At 44.4% G+C, this 23,828-nt stretch overlaps 5 protein-coding genes across 5 annotated transcripts; 2 read left to right on the top strand and 3 right to left on the bottom strand. All coding sequences in view use genetic code 11, as the record gives it.

Annotated features, from left to right (window-relative positions):
* Nucleotides 1-1,459: 1,459 nt before the first annotated feature.
* EGR_10265 (Proline-rich protein PRCC) lies at nucleotides 1,460-4,035 on the top strand (the record flags this gene model as incomplete). The annotated part of the gene is made up of 6 exons (XM_024499514.1): nucleotides 1,460-1,511; nucleotides 1,578-1,774; nucleotides 1,842-1,889; nucleotides 2,112-2,648; nucleotides 3,115-3,357; nucleotides 3,949-4,035. The coding sequence occupies 6 exons, from the start codon at nucleotides 1,460-1,462 to the stop codon at nucleotides 4,033-4,035; spliced, it is 1,164 nt and encodes a 387-aa protein (XP_024346068.1).
* A 706-nt stretch (nucleotides 4,036-4,741) lies between these two features.
* On the bottom strand, nucleotides 4,742-11,188 carry EGR_10264 (Dipeptidyl peptidase; the record flags this gene model as incomplete). The annotated part of the gene is made up of 19 exons (XM_024499513.1): nucleotides 4,742-4,837; nucleotides 5,228-5,381; nucleotides 5,491-5,641; nucleotides 5,728-5,830; nucleotides 6,101-6,212; nucleotides 7,010-7,235; nucleotides 7,354-7,625; nucleotides 7,740-7,810; nucleotides 7,932-8,168; nucleotides 8,253-8,388; nucleotides 8,444-8,544; nucleotides 8,587-8,651; nucleotides 8,721-8,834; nucleotides 8,920-9,006; nucleotides 9,423-9,588; nucleotides 9,767-9,935; nucleotides 10,106-10,266; nucleotides 10,310-10,475; nucleotides 11,172-11,188. 19 exons carry the CDS (start codon nucleotides 11,186-11,188, stop codon nucleotides 4,742-4,744), a joined length of 2,604 nt encoding a protein of 867 aa, XP_024346067.1.
* Nucleotides 11,189-12,311: 1,123 nt separating this feature from the next.
* Nucleotides 12,312-14,687, bottom strand: EGR_10263 (Tyrosine-protein kinase-like otk; the record flags this gene model as incomplete). The annotated part of the gene is made up of 9 exons (XM_024499512.1): nucleotides 12,312-12,442; nucleotides 12,546-12,691; nucleotides 13,470-13,626; nucleotides 13,665-13,776; nucleotides 13,848-14,014; nucleotides 14,087-14,196; nucleotides 14,236-14,354; nucleotides 14,393-14,559; nucleotides 14,594-14,687. 9 exons carry the CDS (start codon nucleotides 14,685-14,687, stop codon nucleotides 12,312-12,314), a joined length of 1,203 nt encoding a protein of 400 aa, XP_024346066.1.
* A 1,331-nt stretch (nucleotides 14,688-16,018) lies between these two features.
* Nucleotides 16,019-20,299, bottom strand: EGR_10262 (hypothetical protein; the record flags this gene model as incomplete). The annotated part of the gene is made up of 6 exons (XM_024499511.1): nucleotides 16,019-16,129; nucleotides 18,414-18,474; nucleotides 18,920-18,967; nucleotides 19,811-19,959; nucleotides 20,000-20,112; nucleotides 20,278-20,299. 6 exons carry the CDS (start codon nucleotides 20,297-20,299, stop codon nucleotides 16,019-16,021), a joined length of 504 nt encoding a protein of 167 aa, XP_024346065.1.
* A 1,586-nt stretch (nucleotides 20,300-21,885) lies between these two features.
* On the top strand, nucleotides 21,886-22,209 carry EGR_10261 (hypothetical protein; the record flags this gene model as incomplete). Its single annotated transcript, XM_024499510.1, has 1 exon — nucleotides 21,886-22,209. One exon carries the CDS (start codon nucleotides 21,886-21,888, stop codon nucleotides 22,207-22,209), a length of 324 nt encoding a protein of 107 aa, XP_024346064.1.
* Between the last annotated feature and the right edge of the window lie 1,619 nt (nucleotides 22,210-23,828).

The following is a 23,828-nucleotide window of genomic DNA, read 5'->3' as shown; positions in this document are numbered from 1 at the left end:
AAGTAAACGAGCTCTTCCTCCTCCTCCTCCTCCTCCTCCTCCTCCTCCTCCTCCTCCTCCTCCTCCTCCTCCTCCTCCTCCTCCTCCTCCCCCTCCTCCTCCTCCTCCACCTCCTCCTCCTCCTCCTTTGAAAAGTGTTGATGTTGCGCTCGATCGAATGGCAGGTCGGTGGAAAGAAAGGCATGTCTGCTTGTCAATTACTCATATCATTCTCGGTCTTGATTCCATCTGTTTGTTCCATTATTTTCTTTTCCTTTTGTTCTTCCTCCATGGAAGACCTCGCACGTAATGGAAAATTTGCGCTGATTTGACGATGCATTCAACAAGCTGAAGGACACCTAAACTCCTGTTGCTTCCAAATGAAGCGAACGGCAGGTGACTAATGTTTGGAGAGAAGGAGGAGTGACAGAGGAGAGAGATTAGTTTGACAAGCTGACAGATACGCATACGGCGTTTAAGAGCGCCGGCGGTGTGATGAAGGCAGAAGGAGCAAATGTTCCTGGTTGGTGATTAAAGTGGTTATGCTGGTGGAAACATGAATTCGATCAGTGATGGGTTGAAGGATGGAGGGAAACGAGATAGATGGATGGACTTGGCTTCTTTTAGCTCAAAATTCGCTCAACGATTTGCTGTCGGAATATCGATGTACATCACTCAACTACGGAGACTGGGAGGCTTTGCCTTGTCGTGACCTGAACATGATGGAAAATTAATTTGTTTTAGGACACGAGCCGTTGCAAAAATGGTTATAAGGCGGAAGAGAAGGTGAATTTAATTTAAATATTAGAACCTCCTCAGTTATTTAGGAAGCTCAGTAATAACCCAAAAAAAGACAACTTTGTGCAAAAGGGATGAGCAGTTACAAATGTTTAGTTTTAGTTACTTATACTAATAAATGACACATCCCTACAAAAAAACACCAAGAACACTGATTTATTTGAGCAAAGTTAGGTAGTACAAAGTTAAAAAACTTTTTGGTGCTACTTAGCAGTGTACTTGGGTAAAAAAACAATGAATAATGAACAAATAACATTCTAATTTACGAAGTGGTCTTCAGTAAGGAGATTGCCAGTGTGTTGGGGAAACTCCCTTGTCTCAAAAAAATTCCATCGATTTTGCATGCATTAGTTTGCTGCTCAAAATTTATTGACAAATAACTACTTTACAAATGCTTTAAAAAATAGGTAATCGACATTTTAAGCTGGGCTAGTAAATACATAGATGCTTAAGTATCCATTTCGTTTTTTGGCCACTTTAAGCAACATAAAACATGCTGCTAAGCAGTAAATGATAATGAAAATGAAAATCAGGCCAAATTTTTTGTTTAAGAACCGATAAACAAAACATGGATACTAAATACTAGATCCTGCTCTTATTATCTGATTGGCTGGATGAATTTCAGGCACTTAGCCCGTGAAATTGGCCTCTCTTACACTTCATTTGGCTTATTTTACCGACAATGGCTCTCGTAGATTACGGTGCTTCAGATATGTCAGATTCTGACTCTGAAGGTATAACTTTTTATGTTCTCGATACCAAACCATGTGAATGTTTTCATTGTGTCCCTACTTTTGTAGGTAAATTAATAGATGAAAACAGTTCGACGAAATCTCAGAGTACTTCTAGTAAACAGATGGATTTTCATGATAAAGTCGAGGATGAGTATAAAATGCGCATGCCTAAGAACGCGAAACCTCTTTTAGAACCCTTGAACATTCAGCGAAAGTCTGGAATAAATGGGAAGGTCATTTTATCGATTCCTACTGTGGAAGAAGTACGCTTTGGGCGTTTTTGTTTGAATGTGTTTGCAATAAGATAACGTTTTCACAATTTTATTTCAGTTCGATTCTTCTGACGATAGTGATTCTGACGACCTGGAAAATGTTAAGGTAACTGCCTCACTTGCATATCCTCCTTTCTTCCATACTAAGGAAAATTATTTGCCGCTGTACTTTAAACGGTTTTTCTTCTACTTGAAATTTATCGGTTCTTAATACTAGTTCTGGGATTTGATGCTTTTTAAGACAAAATTGCCCTGGATAATTATTGTTGATAGATAGTACGAATGAGTTGTTCAAACGCTACATGCTCTTTGGATACCCTTATTTTAGAGACCTCCTCGCAAAGCAGTTGGGTCTACATCACACAAGAGCCTTTTGGATCTGCTTCCTCCAACTCGTGCTCTAATCGTCAGGGAAGGTGACAAACCGATTATTCCATCTCTCCTTGTTCCAAAACAGGCGATTCAAAGTATCCCAACTAAGCCTGCTCCTGCAAAGTCACCGCGGACACCGGAATTATCTGTCGAGGTTGGTGATATGGACTACGATACGGCCTCTCCAGAAGGCTTCTTCACCTTCAACGGAACTCAGGAAGATTCAGTGTTGCCCTCGAATGCGGATGAAGCTCGGCGTAGGGCAAGAGAGAGCATTCTTGCTGCTGAAGCGGCGGCAGTGGGTAATACTACACCGCAAGAAACGGTTCCCTTGCCACAAGAACTTCCGCCATTGGAAGAGAAGCCCTTCAAGGACTGGCAGCTACCGAAAAGACCGCGTGTGGAACGTGAAGAGGGCGCGAGTAGTGAGGAGGGGGAGGAGGAAGAAATGGGACCCATGTTTACGGCGGAGACGTTTATTCCCGGTCCCGAGGTGAGTTGCCTTTTTTCATGTTAATAAGATTCATAGACCTGACTGCCAATCAGTGGGTTTTATTTTGGTTGCGATGGTTGGATAATGTGTTAATCTAAGAGAAACTTGATCCACCTTTAGGGTTGACAGACTAGCGGCTGATTTTCATGCCATCTTTGTTGTCATTGTGGCGATACATCGAATCTTCATACTTGAACAATCTTTCACCGTTTCATCGGTAGCTTTGAGTCGATCCCCTCCTATTGCTAACACATGATCAAGTTTTCTTTCCCTTTTCGCCGTGAGCATTCATGTAGTCAGCTAAAAATAGCGGATGCCTTACATTTATCTGTACCCAATCGATTCTTCCTTGAGGGATCCCTGGAGGCCTTCACCATATCGACGTGTTACTAGAGCCACTTCTGAGGCCACCCTCGATGAAATAAGCTTAAAGTGTTCCTAATTGGCGCTCTTTCCTTTCTCATAGCGTAAACGAGCGCGTCTAAGTCGTAGCGGCGCCACTGCTATGTCCGTGGCCGATTTGCTCGCCGCCTCAGGTAGGGCAAAGGTGCGGGAGGTTCGCGCAGAGGATCTGACTGCTGGTGCCAGTCTGGAGCTGCTCAAAAATATTACCACCGCTCGTCCCAAGATGGAGCCGCAACAGCATCTGGTGAACAATCCGGGCAAATTGGCCTTCCGCAAGCACCAAATCACATGGCTCGCGTACAAGGTAAAATATTGCTACTGTAAAAAATTTAAGTAGCACCTTTTATTAGGCTAGCTGGTTTATGAGTCGGTAGGATTTTGCGCTTGGGTCCTCTTGACCCTCTCTTCTACCGCTTGTTTCCCTGGTTCCATCTGTGGTTGTGTAAATTTTTAACTCATTGTGTTGCCCATGTAGCAAAAAGGACGTTTTAATCATCACCTAGTTTTTTTCAGACTAGTAAGTATTCACTCTTCGCTGTGAAAACAGTGTAGACTGGAGGTGGTGAGGCAATTGCTTGTGTGGGGGTTGTCGTGTGACTCACTCTGCCAACCCTTACAATCCGGTACGTGAGTTGCCATCCCGGAGAGAAGAGAGCAGCGTTCCGTCGCAACCAGAAGAGAGGGGCGTGTGTCCCTGGGAGCATAGGCTTACCTCCATCAAGGATAAAGTTGTCACTGGCAGGGGGATTTCTGATTAACTGCAGTGGATTTAAAACTTTGGCAATAGGCCAACTCATCACGGTGCTTTTTCTTCCCTACCTTGTATGCAAATCGCCACGCATCGTCGAGTGCTTATTTGATTTAAGTAGCTATGATCCTTGAATTTATTCTCCAGGCGCAAGAACAGGAGTACGAGTTGCAGGAGCAGTGGGCAGAAGCACGACGAAATCAGGCACAAAGTCGACAGAAGTACGGATTTTAAGAGACTTCCATTCTGCTTCAGTCTTTTTTATCTTTTACTTGTAAATACACGCCTTAACTTTACCTAATCAAGCCTTATTGCTTCCTCAAAGGTGGATGTGTTTGTTGCTAGAACTATACTGGTGAGTGTTTGGACGGGTTCGCTGATAAACACAAATAAACCCTTAAGAAGGAGCAGTTCTGGGCGGATTCTCAATTTGAAAATAAAACATGGCTTGCCGGAGTTCCGTATTTTAGGAGGAGGAACAGATTTTTGGAGAAAATATTGGCAGTTTGTGAGTGAAGAGGTATTAGGGTTTTGCTAGGCTGTCACCTGCAAATTTTAGTTCGCTCTTCATGGAGAAATCAACTTTCTGCTGTATTCTTGGAGAGATTTTCCTGCAGCTTATCTTCCCTACTCCCCCCATCGGCGGCGTTGACCTCCGTGCTGACACCTCCAACTATGACTGCTCCGGTTGATGACATGACAGGACTGTACAAAGGACTCCTTCCTCACGAAAAGCTCTCCACACGTTGAAAACCTCTCTTAGAAAGCAAAAGGCCGTCTTAGTCCACCTCATTATTCATTTTTTCTTATTTTAATCAAAAAAAGCAAAGAAAAAGAATGGAGACAATTTCCCAAATTTAGAGTAAGGAGTAAAAGGAGGGGAGGAAAAAAGAGTTGATAACAAGAGAAACGGAAGGCGGAGGGGGGGGGGTGAGTAATCTCAAGGAGGCATTTGAAGGGTTTGGTCGAGAAAGCTGAGGATCGTTGCAATCAAGTGGTCACCATCGCGGATCCTGTGCCGCGAGTCTGGATAAAACTAGAGGGGAGGGAATATGCCTCATTAAAAATGCACGTAGGAGTAATAATAAAAATATTAGGCTTGAGTAAGTACGGTTGCAAGATTAAGCAGTCGTGCAAGTTCACAGCAAAACACTTAAATTGGCAGTGAGTAGCAACAATCCAGGAATTAATTTAAACGGATTAAAAAAGAACTTGGAGCCAAAAAGCGAGCAGATATGAAAGGCACTAAAACCGAAAAAAGGTTTTAAATGGGGAAAACAAAAGTAATAGACAAAATGCCCATGACCTTGTCAGGGTACCCTAGCATTAGGATGCTGAAGTGAGAAATAAGTAGCTCAATCTAGTAGTAAGCAATATGACACGTCCTAACTACTGAAATGGGTGGTGAGTAGGCGGAGGTGCGTACGGAGAGGTGGTAGGGTTTGCCGAGGGCATTCAGACGCTGCAGAAGACTGGCTGTGTGCGCAAAGTGGACATTCTCATCCTGTCCACCATGTGCGATCAGCAGGTATGGTGACTCGTCCGGAAAGTAGCTGGCATAGGTCAACACGTCACCATTTCTAGCCAGGCGGCAAAAAACAGGCAAATTACTCGCTACTTCAATGGGATTTCAGTAAAAGGCGAATGCTTTGGAGCTGTTAGTGCGCGAAAGTAAAGCAATCAACTTACACGTAGGCATCTTCGTGGTCCGAGGGGAGGCCGAGGTATCGCTCCGTGTAGGCTGTGTCATAATGCTGCCAACTTACAACCGGACAGACGGCTATCGAGGCTCTGTAGGCGTCGCGGTGTTTTGCCGCGGCCATAAGCGCCAGATACCCACCTGAGGGAAACAAACAAAACGCGACCATTGGGCATTTTTCCCACTGTAGCAACAATTTCGCGAGTTAAAAAAATACTACAGCGCACCGTAAGAGCTCCCATAGATCGCCACGCGGCTAAGGTCAATCAGGCCCGTTTGATTCGCGGCTTCGCGTAGGAACATTACATGATCAGGCAGTTCCACGGTTCCCTTGACCACAGGGAGAGAAGAAAAAGGATAAACGGGGGACGAAAAATAGCTGCACATGCATGCATTCAGAATGGAGTGATAGACCTGAGACGGAGCAATGGCTGAAGATCAAATGGAGATCCAGAATTGCAGCTGGAAGCTCCAAATTTGTCACATTTCTGACAGGATTGGGCAGCCGTAAACGGCAAATAGATGGGTAGACTTAGACACGACTGGCGAAGCAAATGCTACTAACTAGGCGGATTATAAGTAGTGGGCAACAAATCTCACCATTTGGTATTTAATGTGTCCGGCAAATTGACTTCCTCGATTTGCAGAACCGCGACAATCACAGAGGAGCAGTGCGTAGCCGAAATGGCAGTAGATTTGTGCCCTCAGCATCCTGGAAAAAAGGCAAAAATGCAGAAATGAACTTAACAAATGCGCAACGCGATCGCCAACTAATCATATCGCTACTTTCAACTGTTTGAGTAGTGCTCTTCGAAAAGAAACTGAACCTCCGAAACTGACTTTTCATGCCTGGATTTTGATTAACAAACTTAATTCACCTCTTTTTTGCTAGAAAATCGCCTTCACCTTTCTAACCTCCAACACCTCTTGCCAATGGGGAGGACAAACGACGTTCAGAAAGGTTTCCAGCTTAATCGAAAGCGGTAAACGCGAGACATGGAACGCCTTCTGCACGACGGGATGGCTACACCTGGGGACTTGATTAAGAGGCATCACAATGAGTTGGAAAAGGTTACCAGAAAGAAGGAAATAGCCTTTCATCCTCTTCATCTGTGTGCGTGCTCACTTCCTCTCTCGTGGGAGGGATGTAGAACACTCTGCACGTTCAATCGGCTACAGTAATAATCAAGCAACCTAGATGCGATCCGAGGTCATGCCTTCCAAGCTAGTGAACCCAGAAACGGTCTATTTGAGTGAACAGCAAAGAAGCCAGATTCTTCAAGACCCTCCGCATCGCAGAAGATTTCAGGAGGCTCTGCCAACGCACTCCCTTCAAACGAGACATGCCACAGTAGCCGTCTAGTACAACTGTGACAACGAAAAAGGAGTAGATGGTTGGGCTGAAGGAAGGATGCCCTGTTGGCAGGCTGGCTAACTCGACGTATTCAATGGACTTGGCACACCTCCCTCACATCAGTGAAAAATAACTCCCAAATCACCAAAACTCACAGATTTCGGAGACAGACGCCACGAACAAGCTGGACACCGGGTCCACCGTAGACAAGATGCAGAGTGGGAAATCCTCGCGGAGGTCGTGTCTCCGGTGGCGGCGTGAAGAGCATTCCATGGAAGGTGAGGGCTGTTCTTGAGGTGGCGATGTCTTTGAACGTGAGCGAGAGGACTCGAGGACCACAGGGAGGACTCAAAACAGTCGATAGAACGGTGTCAACTGGAGCTGAGCGGAAAAAAAAGGGGAAACGACTAAGACCTCCTCAAACATCTTCACGTTGTGGAAGGTTTCAAACGCCAATTGAATAGTCACTAAAATTCAGTTCAAAGAGTATTCTTCTCACCCAATTTTTTCAACACAGCCAGGGCCTTCAACCGCGGTATTCCATTCGCATCGATGTGCAATCGAAAGAGAACTTGACCGGGCAACAGCCTTGGGCTGGAGGCCTCCACCACGCAAAGACCGGAAGCCGCGTCAAAGGTGAGGAGGGAGAAGGAAAGACGAAACTCCACCTCGGCTAGTTGGGTGTTGGTGACAGCCGATAAAGCTAGCCAATCACACTCAAGGGTTAAGCGATGGACGCGAGGCTCCGCCAGGCCATAGTTAACCGCGTAACTAAAAGTGCGAGGCAAACCGGGACGCTACTTAAAAGGGGTTATCAGTAGTGTGGAAGATAGAAGCTTAATCATAGCTTTTTCCGACTCCTAGAATAAGCAAATTAGTACTCACACATTTGCCCACAAGGGATGTTCACGCAGAGCCTCAAACAATAGTAAATTGTTCACATCATCCACGAAAATCTAAATGTGGACCAAAAGCAAAAGAAGAATCGTGTCTGCTTATAAGTATTTAAGTAGCAGGTCCCTCCCAAGAGGAAACTTAGGCATGGACATTATTTGGGCAGAAAAGAAAACAACTTACATGATCACTTAGCACATCCCAATCGCCCTCGGTCAGTTGACGTGCTTTAACAGCCTCAGCAGGCGCAAAATATCGTGTACCGGGTGTAGATATGATTATTTTTGATGACGGTGATTGGGGAAATAGAGTGAGGTTTCTAACATGCTCGTAGAGGTGGGCATAGCCCGTGCGTTGACTGAGCCAAATATACCGAACGATGTTGGAATTGGCTTCCAAAAATCGCAAACAGTCGTGTGCCTACAAGAGGCCAGTTGCATCATGGAATGTCCGATGTGATACAGTAAAAAGGAGGGCAAAAAAGGAGATAACTAGCTGACTAACCTCAACCCAGGAGACAGGATCCTCTTCATCGTACAAACGAACAAACGGAGTCCACTCTCCGGTGTAGAAGGACCGCGGGGAAATGAGGAAAAGGCTCATCTTCGATTGCAAACGATTCGACAACACCATCCAAAAACTAGAAAACAAAAAAAAATTATACACGTAAGAAGGGAACAAAAGGTAGGACTCACTATTCCCCATTCTCTGTCCAATCACATCGCACGAGATACTCGTACTCGGGGAGCATTTGGAAGAGAGGTGTGGCCCACTCTCGAATCTTGATATCGGTTATCTAAGAACAGAAGTTTGGTGAAAAAAATGAGCGACTTCCCACCTCGTAACGCTCCGCGTCCAGCATGAATGTGACCATCTTCAGTGTTGAAGTGGCATTTTTCCTGCCTGGAAAATAACAGCTACTTAAACGTTTGCAAGTAGGTGGTCTTGCCAACAAAAACACAGGACGAGTACCTGGTTTGGGGTAGGCGTGATGCTCAACCTGCTCGTTCCAAGCGGTGAAGTTGGGCAAGGTGATCACTTCGACGTCACGCTCATCAATCTCCTCATAGATCAAACAATAGGTGCCTGAGGTAGATTTAAGCAGCATGGTGACTGTCCAAACTAGGTTTCGAAGGCTCGGGGCTAAGAAATGTCCCACTGCGGAACTCACCGCTAGAATCCAAAACAGGACGCCACCAAAGACCGATGTAACGATAAAACTCCTCCTGTACGACGAAGGAGGACCTACCCGCAGAAACTGTGAAGAATAAAGACCCTGCTTGTCAATCAATCCCAATAATAAATGCCAAACCGTCCATCGCCCTCAAAGCCCTTGGATTATTCATTGACGCACTCGTCCAAACCCCGTCCACATGTCCATTCTCACAGATCTTGGACGCACGCACGCACCCACTTAATCTATTGAACCAGCTACATATCCATTTTAAACACGCGGAATCAAAGCAGTTGACCAACTGATGGCCAGTTTGTGCATCCCGTATATATCTGTTCGCTTAACGACCACAACCGTCCACCAATATGCCCATTCATCAACTCAACCACTTTGTAGACAGCTATTTACCATCCTACCATGCATCCGCTCACCCACCTACCCACTTAAGTGTCTAATAAAACTAGGAGAGTTAAAGAACAAACTAGAAAAGGCTGGTATACTCTTGGGATCCGTGATGTTGGTGATGAAGGTGTACGTCGAGGTGAGGGCATTCGTAATCCCAATGTTCGACCCGTCCACATAGGCAATGAGGTTTGGGTTGCTGGGGCAGGAGATCGGCTGCATTGCCGACTCGCCAGCCGATAGTACGTTCAGGGAGGTTTCGATCTGGTTAGGCAAAGAAAAGGATAAAAAGTCCCCGCTTTAGTATGCTACTGGCGTCACTAGCCGTGGCGGAAAATTTCACGTTTGTTGTACTACCAATACATCAGTACTTGCTGAGAGTCAAACAAATACGCTTGAGGCATTCTAACACCGGATGTTAGCAGTAAAACAAGATTCTCACGAAAGGAGAGGACCGCGGCCAGTTGTGATCAGTAAATTGGACGATTTTTCCAGAGAAGGAGGTGAGAAAAGTGCCTGAGCGTGGATTCAGCTTTATGTCCGAGGTGCTAAACTGACTGCTTCGCATGCGCTCGCGTAGGAGGCTTTCGGCCAACGGAACCTTCGAGCGGCTGTAAAGGAAAATGCATTATCCAACTTTTAAAATGACTGCCACCATCATTAGTGGAATGCCTCCAAAAGCGCAGTCGCTACGGGCCGAAAACAATCACCAAAATTGAAATACTACTATATTACGACACCGAGAGACTACTAGAATCTGATACAGATGATAAGGACTTACAGTGCTACACTGCGAAAAGCATCATTTTGAAGAAGTGGCTGAAGAACCAAATTGTCTTGAATACAAGCGGTTTCAGACATGTCGACATCGGCATAATAAATATTCATGTTTGCATTGGAAGATAAGAGGCTAGCAAAGTAGACGCGACATTCTGGTAAATTCTATCAAAAGGCGCATAAAAAATCAATGGAAAGTAAGGCAAACCAGAGAAGGACGAAGATTAATGAAATAGGGCTGCGAGGCTACAATATCATTAAGCGCGTTTGCCAGTTGAGCAGCTTTGAAAAAATCCGCAAAGGTACGTGATTCAACCTCTTTGTAAGAGCTTTCGGCTCCCGTGGCCATTTGAGCAAATGCAAAGTGAATATGGCTAAGGAAATAACGGAATAACTGAAACTTTATGGACACGGATATAAGCAACGGGATAATTAGGAGCCAAAATAAGCAAGGACTCTGTAAATTTATATTACCGTACAATGTTAAGCTTATCATATTTTATTGCAAGATACACCGGATAAAGGGTAACATAACAAGGGCAACAAAAATGTATTGAGAAAAATATGCCCAGAATCTCGTCTCAATCTTAGTAAGGATAACAAATCAAGAGTTCTAAGACTTTCAAATTCAAAAAAATAGCAAACAAAAAAGTGATAAAAAACAACCACAGCATCGTGTAACGCATCTACAGAAACCACACACATGTGATAAGTTGCAGGCTAAGCAGGGAGTCAAACACTGGCTCAAGGTCAGGGCAATTATTGAATCACTCTGAATAATTCCTTATAATCTATGTAAAATTACCCACTAAAATGTTCTTTTTAAACAAAAATTTTTAATAAAGAATTATGTTTTTAAAAACTTATAAAAATTATTGCAGAAATTTGCGAGAAACTGACCTGACTGATTCAAGAAAAATCAGCAAGTGTTTCCTTTTTTTACAATTACTTACACAAAATTTTAGCTTTTACTATAACTTTAGGTAAAACCGCATTTACGCTTTTAGTAAGTTATTGTAGGTTACATCATCAACAAAATATGCGAATTTTATTTTGCAAACTTGTCTGACCCTATCACGATAGACATCAATACTGGCAAATAAACATTTTTTTGTAGAATAGTAGTTAATTACTTTCAGAAGGAAGATCTTCTAACAAAATATTACTATTTTTTGTGTAATACGATAGTGGTTTTTCCCTCGATTCTGGTGAGACGCCACTTTTGTACTTTGAATTAGCCTCCTTTTTCCTCGCTGGGTGGGCTGGCCTTTTGGGTCATGCCGATAGCCCAGACACCTTCTTCGTGCTGAATATATATATTCTGCCCTAGTATTATGTCTTCTTTCGTCTTCAGGGAGTCCCGGGACGTTACATTGGTGGCAGCGGAAAGCGAACCCGATCTTACAAGACATGTATCCTGATTTTCCACTTCTGCGTGATAAGCCTTAGTGGAGCGGAAGAGCTACATATGCTGCGGATGGGGGAATGCTGATGACCCCTAATAGAAGGGTTGATGTTGACGTCTACCTTCGGCATCTCTCCTAGTCCCGTGTTCTGCAGAAAGCTGTTAACTGAAGCGACACTAGCCGTGAACCATCTGGAAGTTTCGTTGCGGATTTCCCCTACCGTCCCCCATGAACCTGTTTTAAGTCTTGTACTTCCTTACTCAAATCTGCTTTTAGGCCAGTGTTCCTGCATATATCTATGGACACGCATGATGGCCGACGCAGTTCCCCGTCCTGAATCAAATCCCTAAACCGAATGAAACCCCAGGTCCAGTCAAGCCGCCAAGAGGGATCAGTGACGTTGAGGTCAAGTATCCCCCCAGTTGCGCGCTAATTTGGTTACTAGCGCGGTCGGCTCGTGGTTGTTTCTTTGCAGCACCAACTACGTTGTAATGGCTGACGCGGGAGGTTGACCTGTGGGAGCGCAGGGGACGACTCTCAAAAGAGGAGGGGGGCTATGTAATACGATGGTGGTTTATCCCTCGCCATTGGTGAGGCGCCACTTTTGTACTTCGAATTAGCCCCCTTGTACCTCGCTGGATAGGCTGGCCTTTTGGGCCATGCCAAGAGCCCAGACACCTTCTCCGTGCTGAATATATGTATTCTGCTCGAGTATTCTGTCTTCTTTCGTCTTCAGGGAGTCCCGGGACGCTACAATTCGGTTCTTCCAATCAAACACAAATGTGTTATGGTGATGAGGCCTACTTAATTACACACATCCAGTATCTGTTTAACGATGAGAGAAAAAATTGTATTCATAATCAGCAGGTCGTTTCGCAGGCCGCTTCCAACGCACCTCAGATCAGCAAACGTCCCCTCAGTTATCCAGGCTGATGCTAAATTTTAAAAGGAAAATAGGACTTTATGGAATAATCGTTCCCCAGTAGTTCCCAAAAAAGTGAGACTGGCGAACCATTTAGCTGATTCGATTTGACTTACCGTTCAAGACGTACTCTAGACTGACGGTGCCAAGTGTGTTGTAGGCGAGGCAGGTGTATTTCTGATTCAAATCAGCAGCAGTGATTGGATTGAATGCCACCACTAAAAATCGAGTATTTCCTCCATTCAAATAGACCAGTCGGCTTCTGGAAAAAAAAAGGGCAGCATTTGTATTGCCGTCATTTGATTGGTTGCTACTCTTACGTCAGACCAATCAGAGCAGTGTTAGTCAAGGAGAGGACTTCAAGGAAGAAATGCATGGAATCAAGGATTTTTAGGACAAAAGGAATTATTTCTCTCTAGAGAATGATTTAGCAAAATCTAGAGACTTTTTCACAAAAGCGGAAGTTAACTACAGCTGGTTACTAATTTGTGGATAGACCGCGCGGGCATGCAGAAAGAACATGGTGATATGCACCTTCGAGGAGGTATGTAACAATTATACAGTTTTTATGATCTCACCCTCCCAAGGTCAACATATTCCCCTTGACTCGTTATCTACGTGGGTGGCATAGGGCTCCGCCATGAGTCTACTAGCTTTCCGCAGTCTTACGCTTTGCAACATTTTCGAAGGTTGCTAAAACACAACATTGGTGATGGTACGGTGTACTTGACCTACAGCTTTTGCACCCCCTCTCACTCTTCTTTCTAGAGGCTGACCGATAGAATATTCCCTCGGATACTCGTTTCTACGCTACACTAACAGCTGAATTTGTAGAGTGTCAAAAACAATGCTCAAGACGTAACGAGAGAAGAAGCGCATCACAATGGCTGCTAAACGGAGGATTCCCTAATCGAACGCATCACGGACGAAGGTGTGAAGCTACGCTAACAGCCGCTCAGCTCCCCTGGGTACGTCAATAATGAAGCTATTTTCATCTGCATGCGTTCAGCCAAGAGCTACAAAAATACGTAGCATCTCACCGATCAGTTGATACAATTGGTGTTGGAGTTGACCCAACACTCCAAATAATTTCTGTAGCCTCCGAGGGTGGGTTGGCCAATACCTCGCAGTAGAGGTGGACATTACATGGCGATTGAGTGATCGGAGCCGTCACATATATCCGGATCTTGGGCTTATCTAGAAGTTAAAAAAATCAAACTAACCTAACCACTCACATCGAACTGCGACCCTAACTGGCCAGTAGTCGACGCCCAACCGATTTTCAACCATGCACATGTACTCCCCTGCATCCTCAGGTAGTACGGATAGGAAATCAATTATTTCTCCCTGCATTGGGAAGAAAACACTCATTTAATTGAATATATTAGAAGTGGGTTTAGACACAAGCATTTACTGACCGGTTTACTGATTCCGTAGTTGCGTATAAGACTACTTGAACCACCCGTGCGACTCCAATAAACAACAGGCTGAGGAATCCCAGCTCCTTGACAACGTAACGTCATTCGGTCTCCCTCAGTAACAGTGGTCGTATAGGAGGAGTAAAATGGTAGCACCTTTGCTTGAGCTTTTCAATAAAGTGAAAGCATAAATGAAATCAAAGTGCACTTGCTGTTTCATTTTAAAAGTAATCACTTACACACAACGCGCAAAATGCGTTCAGCCCTAGCAGGTTCAACAGAGCCGGTGTATTGACAGTCGCAAGTATAATGTCCAGCGTAGGACTCATCTACGACAAGAATTTCTAGTCTGATTAAACGTTATGTATAAGTGTTGTATAATGCTCACCGAATAGAGTTAGTTTGTTTTCCCTGACCAATCTTCCACCTTGACATATCACGAGACATTAGACCGTCGTTAATAGTCTCTGTGACCATGCCGTCAAAACTCACCCGACGCCAAATTACCTATTATATCAGTAATTAAGAAGTCACCGGTAGATTACCCGAGCATTCGGAATCATATTAAAAATGTTGCAAATAAAAATCACGCTTTCACCCATCAGAGCTTCAACTACCACAGTTTTGTTGGGAAAAGTTTTTATTCTTCCGGTATCATTTGAAGGCTTCTCGTCGTAAATACTAACATCAGGTGTAATAACGAGTTCGTGTTCTAAAAACGGTCCAATTTTTATAAAGTAACGTACGACAAAAGACAACGTGTATTATAAACGCAAACGCAAACAATAACACCAAATTTAATGCATAAATGCAAATATCCATTTTAAGAAGCTGCCTCATTATTGCAGATCACACCTGTAAGTATAAACAACTTGGGGTCAAATATTAAAAAGTGCCTTTATGCATTATATAGCCAACAAAACCCTGTACCTTTTGTGGTTAAAACAATAAATCTCATCGTTTGATGAAAGGTGTTTAAAATTTTGCAATAGCAGCAAGTTGCAACAATTATGCCATCCTTATTTTCTGCTCATTATATTGGCATGCAAGCATATTTCTTTTTAAACAACAATTTCAAACAATTCACTTTTTAAAGGACGTTTCTTCAGATTGATGCTATATTTGTATTTTCTACCTGTCTAACTTCTTGGAATCTCCTGGATTTACAAATAATAACTCTCATTGTTGCAAACCTCTGTTAGCATTTAAATACATAAGTGTGTAAAACCTTTCTGGCTGCGCGTTGGCTATCTGCTTTAATAAAGGCCCTGACTGGATACCTTCTACGTCGCGTAGCGTCCTAGAACATCTCTGAAGGCTTGAGAAGTCACAAATGTGGCGAACAAAGGTTCATCACCTATTAGCACCTGCCAAATCATATTCGGCAAGTTCTGTGTTTAGATCAACAGTGGGTTTAATTCCGAGGGTACTCTGGTCTCTAAGCGTTAAACTTCGGCACGACCTTCTGGCCAAGCTAGCAATCCCCAACATTTCCGCTCGTTGCTAATATACTTTCTTTTTCGACAAAACATTGAGTTCATACTATCGCAGAGTGGGGGGGGGGGGGCTTGGGACGCTGCATTAAGGGCAGAGGAAAAAGGACCTCAATCCAGAGGGACGACCACTCTGTCTACTATGTTGTGGAGGAAGGGCGCCTGCGATGGCCACCACCAGGAGGGCTCAATGTGACGCCAATTCCTAACACCTACTCCAGCCCCAGAAGGCCCTTAGCAACTGAAGCGACGCCGGGCCCCGCGACTCCCATGTGGGGATGCCAAATAGGCGGATAAGCGATATTTTCTCCATTATCTCTCTTCCAGCCGAACGTCTTCAACAAAATGGCTCCTCGTTAAAAAACATCGCCCGGTTTTGAAGCCAGTGCACATTTCAGTTAAGAGGTGGAGACTGTGGAATTGCCGAGGCGCCTCAGTGACGTCAAGTCCAAAGTCCTTCCCAAAAAGTCTGGCATTTCCGATTTGCATCGACTAGAACTTCAGGGGAGAAGTGTAGCCTAGTGAATAAAGTCCATCATCAATCAACTTATCCAAATTGATTGATAAGAGGGGTCTCATTCAAACACTACAACCGTCTTTACTTTGGGTACAAGAAAAGTAGGCACACGCACGAATCATGAATCACAAACCCAACAAATATCACAATTGGTCAGTCAATCAGTCCTCCACCACTTCAAATTGGTTGTGTGAGGCGCGTTGTTGACGACGATGGTACTGAAGCTCGGGACTGCGCCTGCTTCGCCGATCCAGGTGTGGAAGGGCTCGAGTCTCCGGAAAATGACGACTGCAAAAGGGGACAAGTTTGGCTGTTAACCAGGGCAAAGGTGAGAGGGAGGAACGAGGACAGAAGGAGCGTGAGACAACAACAGAGGGGGAACAACACGGAAACGCACATCTCCTCCAGGTTGATGGTAGGTCAACTGAGATGGGCAGATTGAGGGCTAGAAAGCAGAAGTCATCGAGAAAACGAGAGACGAGCATAAAGGAATAAGACGACGAATGGTGTTCGTGGCTATCCACCTGACCACCTTTTTGGTCTTGCTCATCCACACCTGGCCAACACAGACCCACAAATTCGACGTTCTCTTCAACAAGTCCATTGCGCTGGCTTTACTTCGCCCTCTGTCCAGCCATTCATCCAGCATCCATCCATCCATCACCCATCCCGTATTCATCCATCCATCCTGTCTCCACGCCACCTCCTACTCGGCCGTCCATCAATCTATCCGCACATCAACCCAGTTATCTCCACCTATCCACACGTACATGCATCCTTAATTTGTCCAGTAGCCTACCTTCCGAATTGATGGACGTATTAGTCTGGGGTGGAGGAATGGATACAATGTGCAAGAACCGGGTTGATGAACAAGTTGTGGAATGGATGCGCAAAAGATCAAGTAGGAATAACCCGGTAGCTAAATTTATGAGCCGATTCCTGAACCAGGGTTGACATGAGGGCCAGGCAAATGGGTCAGGATTGGATGGATGAATGGGATGGATAGTCCCAGCACAGATGGAGGAGTGGTTTGAGAGATGGCTAAATGAATGCCTAGCTCAGAAGGTGAATGGATGAATGAATGAATCAAAAGCCAAGTGAATGTCTTGATAAAGCAACAGCACCTGCCGCTACCACAGAGAGGTGTCACATTCCAGCGTGATGAAAGCTAGGCTCATGACATGCCGGTTGCACGCATTACTTAAACAGGTCAGGTCAAAGCGACCACGGCACCGCCATCGACAACGACTTTCACGCACACATTGTGTAAGTGGATTACAAAATAGAATAGAAAGCAAAATCACTCCAGACTGGATGAGTAGATGGCTGTAACACCTGGTGGAGAAGAGGTGAATCTGGAAATACGCCCCACCGCCCCTCACCACGCTGCAATGCATAGCAATCAAAAGCCAGTCGATGCGAGAGAGAACAGCACCAACAAACCCAGCACCATTGATTGGCAGCGTGCACATGATCTCCATCACGAATGCCTTGTGCATGTGCATGTGTGTGCGTGTGATGTTCAAGAGTGCAGCAACAGCTGCCCAATTCACGTGGCCCGCGAGGCATCGAATGCAGCCCTCTCTGCCATAGATGGCCTTCAGTCTGATATCCATGACAGTGCCTCTGAGCTGCATCAGTCACTCAGCCCCACTCTATCCAAGGCCTCAGTGACGCTGCATCCCGACTCAGAGATCTGATGACGCCTTCAAGAATAAAAGAATATTCTCCAACCAACGGACGGGCAGATGAGGACAGAAGAGCGTTGGTGCCTGACACTTGATTTTGTCAAGAGGAACTAGCAGGCTACCTCCATGGAACTTGGCCATCTCTTCAAGAAGGACCCATGTCTAAATGGATCGGCTCGATAAGGTGAAAGAAAAGCACCCTTGCGGATCAGGTAAATTAGTGGGCCAAATACCCCAACGCGACCGAAATGGAGATCTGGCGCCCCGGAGTTGTGCAATTATAAAGGAGAAATGCAGTCGGAACGCAGTTCAGACAGGCACCACCCGCCCTGATTACTGATGTACAATGACGGGTGAAGAAAGGGGTGGGGGAAGAGGCTCGTGGAAAGCGATGAAAGGGGCCGCCATTGAAGCAGTAGTAAAAGCGCTCTTTCTTATCTGTTACCAGTTCGAAAGAAATCTACCTAGACACCCTGACTGGAGGCGTTTATCCCCCCTTTAGCAGTCAGTATCAATCGGCATCGGCACTTGCCGAATGCAGACAATGACCTGACGGCTCGAAACAACACCAAATGAAGGACTGGGAAATAAAGGCAGGTTGAGGAGGAGACTAGGATGTAATTAGCTAGTGAACAGACATCTCAGCACACAGTACAACCCATTCACCGCGGCTAGGCTTGGAGACCCGGAGATGGAGCAAGAGCCGGGGATAGGGAGAGGCTGAAGTCAGTTGGGCAGGGAAGGGGAGGAGAGGGGGAGGAGCGCCGAAACTAACCCTACTTTGGGGAGAGACAAACTCAACTTGTAAAAGGGGCAATTTTGACGCAGGAAATGCGGAGTGAAGGATGATAATTGAGCAAAAACTCACCTTTACGGATTTAAAGAAGGAGGAGACGCTGTTATTGACGCTCTTGTATGCATTGGTGTTTCTGTGAGGATAAAGTAGAAAAAAAAAAGGGGGGATCAATCCTCTATTCTAGAATAAAAAGGTAGAAAAATAATAAAAGACGACTTTTGCTCTAAAGTAAGGTCTGGAGGTTATGCCCTCATTATAGTGATGCTAAATTTTTCGGTACAAAGTGCTGCACAACGTAAGGACACTGCAAGCCACCCATAGTGGCGCCATATTTGAGTGGAAAAGGATGACAAGCATTCAGTGGATCCTAAGCAAGTGTTGTGGCATCACGTTCAGCATTGGAAGGCATTTCAGTCCACAACAGTGGACCACCAATCAAGAGGAGAGAGCAAACTCTTAAGGCACTTGGTATCCACCACCAGAACCAATTCTCAATCAGCCTCGCCTGGACTCGTCTTCAACCGCAGCACAGCATGACAGGGAGTGCACAAGAAATAGAGGCAGTGACAATGACTTACGTCACGTTATTCCATTGCTTAGTAACCGCGTCCTTGACGGTGGTATAACTAAAATAGATAATAAAATAATGAGAGCACCCTTAGGAGCAGGATATAGCAATTTTCACTCGACAGACAGTCAAACAATAAGAGAGTAAAAATTAGGCGTCGACGTCATTCGCTAATCAAAGTTCACGGCTTTCAGTGACACTAGAAAAGTCGATCCCTTCATGGCGACGATTTGATGACAAACATAGAAATGAATTAAATGTAGATATTGGGATCAGTTTATTTTATGTTTCACGAAAAACTGAAGGCTTTAAGACATAAAAAGGCGATTTCTCATAATCACCTATTTTAAAAAGGCGTCTCGAACAAGCCAGTTGATATGGGAATCATGGTTTTCAAAACCTCTTCCAATATCTAAACCTTTTCCAAGGTTTGGTTGGTGAATGTTATTGCCATGAATCATGATTCCTGAGTCGAAAACGCCTCCATAAATTTAGGGTCAACTAGCATTCGCCTAATTACAGATTTGACAGACACATCGCATAGGCGTCCTCACTATAGGGTAATAAATCTCAGATAATGCAGCATAGTTCAGTCAGCTTAACTGATCAAAGGGGTCACATGACATAGCAAAGAATAATGCGTCATCAGCCAGCCTCACATCTTCATGATAAAGCGCATGAGTTTAATCTAATGAAGAACTCAGCTGCCTATACTTTTACATCGAGACTTCTTTTTTCATCTTGAACCATGGAAAAGGAACGCGGCTGAAAAGTACTCCTTCTATACACCAAAAAACAACATAAACAATTTAGACCAACGTTCTTCCCACCCAAATAAACAAGACTGCCGTTAAATCGTAACTTTTTGCTTAAACGATGAAAAGTTAGACGCAAAACTCACGGTTTTGAATTAGCAATAGACTGTGCAGCTCGTTTCATATCATCCTTGGCGACGTCAAACCCATACATGCCAAGCTGACGCTTTAGTTGGGCAGCCCGTTCTTGCTTAGAGATGAGTACTGCCTTCAAAGTGGAAATCTCATCCTCAATCTGCAAAACATCTAGTTATATGAATCAACAAAACCATCACCTTGTGAAGCTCCTCTTCTATTTCATTTCGATCTGGTGTAGGTGTGTAAGGAGGAGGGTTTTCCAGTGGAGCGGATGGTAAACTAGGGTACAAACCCTCTTTTTCAGTGCCAGCTAGAAAAAAAGTACAAATAAGAGTAAAATTTGATTCATGTAAGCTAATATTACTCTACTAGGCAGTGAGTGGAAGACAAAGCGACAAATTAACCCATTCACAAGAGAATAAAGATATTATAGATCGCAGGGGCAAAAATAGGCATTAAAACGGAAATAGCTTACGCATTGGATACGGAACAGACATGTTTACTCAAGCCCAGGCGTGTACTTATAAGTTACTGACGAAATGACCTTGAGAGCACAAATTTCGGCTTAACAGGCCAAAGCAAAACTGCTGAAACTGGTTTCATGCACTGCTTCTCTAGGCAAGTTATCAGCGTAAAGGTAGGCCACAAAAAAACCTTTTAAATTTTATTTGCACAAGTTTAGTGATTGATTTTGCTCTAGAATGCTTTAGAAGACTAACGTTTAATTGGTAAAGGAAATTTTTAGCTTCTATACCATGATCTCAATTCGGCTTAAAATCGAAATTCTTTTGTGCTAAACTTTTTAACTGTAGGAGAGAGCAAGATATGTAAGCAAAAAATACCTACACACACTAGGCGATTCTCTATCCCACATTACCATGCTTCAATTCTACTTTACTCGTTAAACCTAGCGAATAATAGCACCTTTCCGTTTACAAATCAGCAATGATTTATCATTGCTAAAAAGTTTTTGGCACATCTATATCTCGAAATTGCGACAAAATTTAGCCTTGAAATATTGGCCATTAACGTAGTATTAATAAGTTTTAAGAAGCAAATCTGAAACCGTTGCCCTTATTTTTATGGTTTAATACGTTGATTTTAAATTATTTTTTCAACAAAAGAATATACTAACTGCGTACACCTTTTTTGACCTGCCCAAACAAAAGGCTGGTTGCCTTCATCACTCGCGATTTATCCAAAGTGGTACTACGTTTACTGTATGCATAAAATGAATCTCAGTTAACATATTTAATTGCCTTATTGGTGTCGCATATGTGTGATTTCAAACAATGTGACGTTCGCTGTAACTTTACGCAAACTAGTTGCAACAGCCCGCCTTTGAGCCGGATTTAGAACAGGTAAATAAAATAAGTAATGAACAACTAAGATTTCTAAGCTAATGTAGAACCTTTAAGACGAGGCACTCGGCTAAGGCATAACCTAGTGCCGAATCTGAATGTTAAAGCCCTTGAGCCACGCCGATCGCCTTTAGCACCACCAGGTACTGCGCGGGCGCATCTGGTATGACCCCCTCCACGTCCAAGAGCCCTTAAATCTGCAGAGATAGCAGGCGAATCCCCAAGACATTTATGAGGGTTCACGACCACCAACTAATCTACGAACACGTAGACCGCCCCAGCAGAAGCACTCTTGCCTACAAATCATACCAAAAAACCTCCCTTCCGATCATGCCTCCGCAGCAATTCACCTCGCCTTCAGCGCTACTGGCTGATTGCTCTGCTATGGTTAAAGTAGTGGAGATAGCAAATTCTCCACCGATTTTTCCTTGGACTTTTACGGAGGAGTCAAACTGCAAAGATGCTGGTTGCCATCTACCCTAATCAACGGAAACCCCGCCTCGACAATTCGCACCGCCCTTTTAACAAAAGGCACTCTTCCTTGCCACTCTCATGATGGAGACTCTTCAGTCGACCTTTCAATACCAGTGGAAAAATCGATACATTTGAACTGTCCGGATGAGCCTGGATGAACACGTGGGCTACTTGAAGCACAGATCGGGCTTTCGCACGCGGTATTGTCCAACCAAAACGGTTTAATTCGCACGCCAACCCGTTGCTCAATGCTCACCCCACAAGCACTGCCTCGCCTCCCCACCACCTCCACCAAATCCATCTCAGGCTCTCGCACCAATGCGCTGAAGAAGAGCAAACAACGGCACGACTACAAACTGCCATCCCTATCCCCCAACCAGAAGCTCTCGCCTCCCCCCAAAATGCCCCCGATGTGCAAGCCAGAGCGCTGGACGTATATGTTCTCGAAGAGTCTACCGAAAAGTCGCAATAAATTGCATCTACCGCCGCTGGAAACAGTCTCCATGGAGAAGACGGGAAGGAAGAATTCACGGGAGAAGGAGATGAAGATCCTGCCGAAACTGGAAAAGTAGGACGCACAACATTTTTAGGCACGCTTTATACTTTGTAAGACACACATAAGATGACTGTATCTCTACTCTGTACGTGTAACATAACTTCTATATTCGCATTTGCGCTTAGAATGAGGCATTTCTTAATGCAAAAGAAAATTCTTTTTTGACAAGAGTTCACACCATCTTCTCCTTCTTCCTCCTGCTTTGTCTCTATGCCGAATGCTTCAGAGGCACTGAAGTAAGTGGGTTTAGAGGATTGGGACAAATAATTCTTTCTTTCGTTATTTTAGCCACGTAACAGTAGTAAAAAGATTGTAACGCCCGTCACTGTCGCCTAGTTGGCAAAGAAATGGGTCTAGGGATTAGTTTTAAGAGGGGATAATAGCCCTCTTGAACACCTCATGGGGGTATAACTCGCCTAAATAACAAAATTTAGTCATTTTATTTTCGAAAAGGATTGGGTGGTTTAATTGTTTAACCATAAGTAAATAAAAGCAAAAAATTAACCAATGGGATTCTAGGGGGTAAGGCCTCCTCGCAATGTGATTGGTAACGTGGGTTTTATGACTCTGACAAGTGATTGGCTAAGTGGGCACCAATTAAAATTGAGGGATTAATTTATTATGGGGGATAAGCTTGTGCACCGCCAAATTGAGGGCCAATTAATCCCCCTGAGACACCGCCTCGGCTAAATTCACCACATGAAAACGTCAGTAAGGCGCTTTGTGGTGGTTAAAAGAAGGGCAGATTACAAGGCAGTAAGGCTAAATTCCGCATGACTGTAGTAGGATAAATCGGTCGGGTGACGCTAAGAAGAAGGAATTTTGTCCACCTAAGAGAGGAGTCCACTAAAACTGCCGCCTTTTTGCAAAATAATTTTACCTTCTATGGTGACGTAGAAGCATTGATCAAGCGGTGGCGTGAATTCATGCATCTATCTGGCTGGAGTAGGGTAATAGCCTCTCCCGTTGGGTGCATGAATATCGACGCGCCATCATCAATCTTGTAGCCAAGATTCGTAAAAGTATCTTCTGAAAAAATTTTTTTGGTTCATCCATCTATTCATCCTCCTCTCCGCCCACATAAGTAGTATCATCACTCACATTAAGAGTGCTAGGAGTGGGCAGTTTCCGCATCCGCACTCGCACTGTCACCAAAAGGGAATTCCGCAGTCGAATCTAGCCCTCCGTAGATTGACCTAAAACGCACGTCGACTTATGGTTTGCACGTAAATAATTACCATCTCGGCTTGCGTCAGTGCAAATCACGATTGCAAAAGTTGCAGCAGATGTGATTCACTACATTGACAGAGAAGGGAACATTCAAGTACGCTACGCTTGCGGAGGGTGCTGCAGCTGTATCCAACACACCCCATAACCATGGACAGTATAACAATAAGAATAATGCAAATGCTACCATGCAAGTATGAAAAGACAACGGGATGATTGGTAACGACAACGCTTCCCCTAAAACACGCAAAACAAGACGAATAGGACTCACAAAATAAGACACCAATGCAGGAAATGAAGTCCATCCTTACCTGATCAAGGTACGGATTTACAGCAAAGCCCAATTTCGATCTTATTGTTCCCTAAATATCTCTCGAAGCACACAAGATTCAACACCACAGGCAAATG

The sequence above is a fragment of the Echinococcus granulosus genome, assembly GCF_000524195.1.
Source record: "Echinococcus granulosus chromosome Unknown EG_S00204, whole genome shotgun sequence".
Lineage (NCBI taxonomy): Eukaryota > Metazoa > Platyhelminthes > Cestoda > Cyclophyllidea > Taeniidae > Echinococcus > Echinococcus granulosus.
Note: the sequence above shows the minus strand (reverse complement) of the source record. Positions and strands in the feature narration are given on the sequence as shown.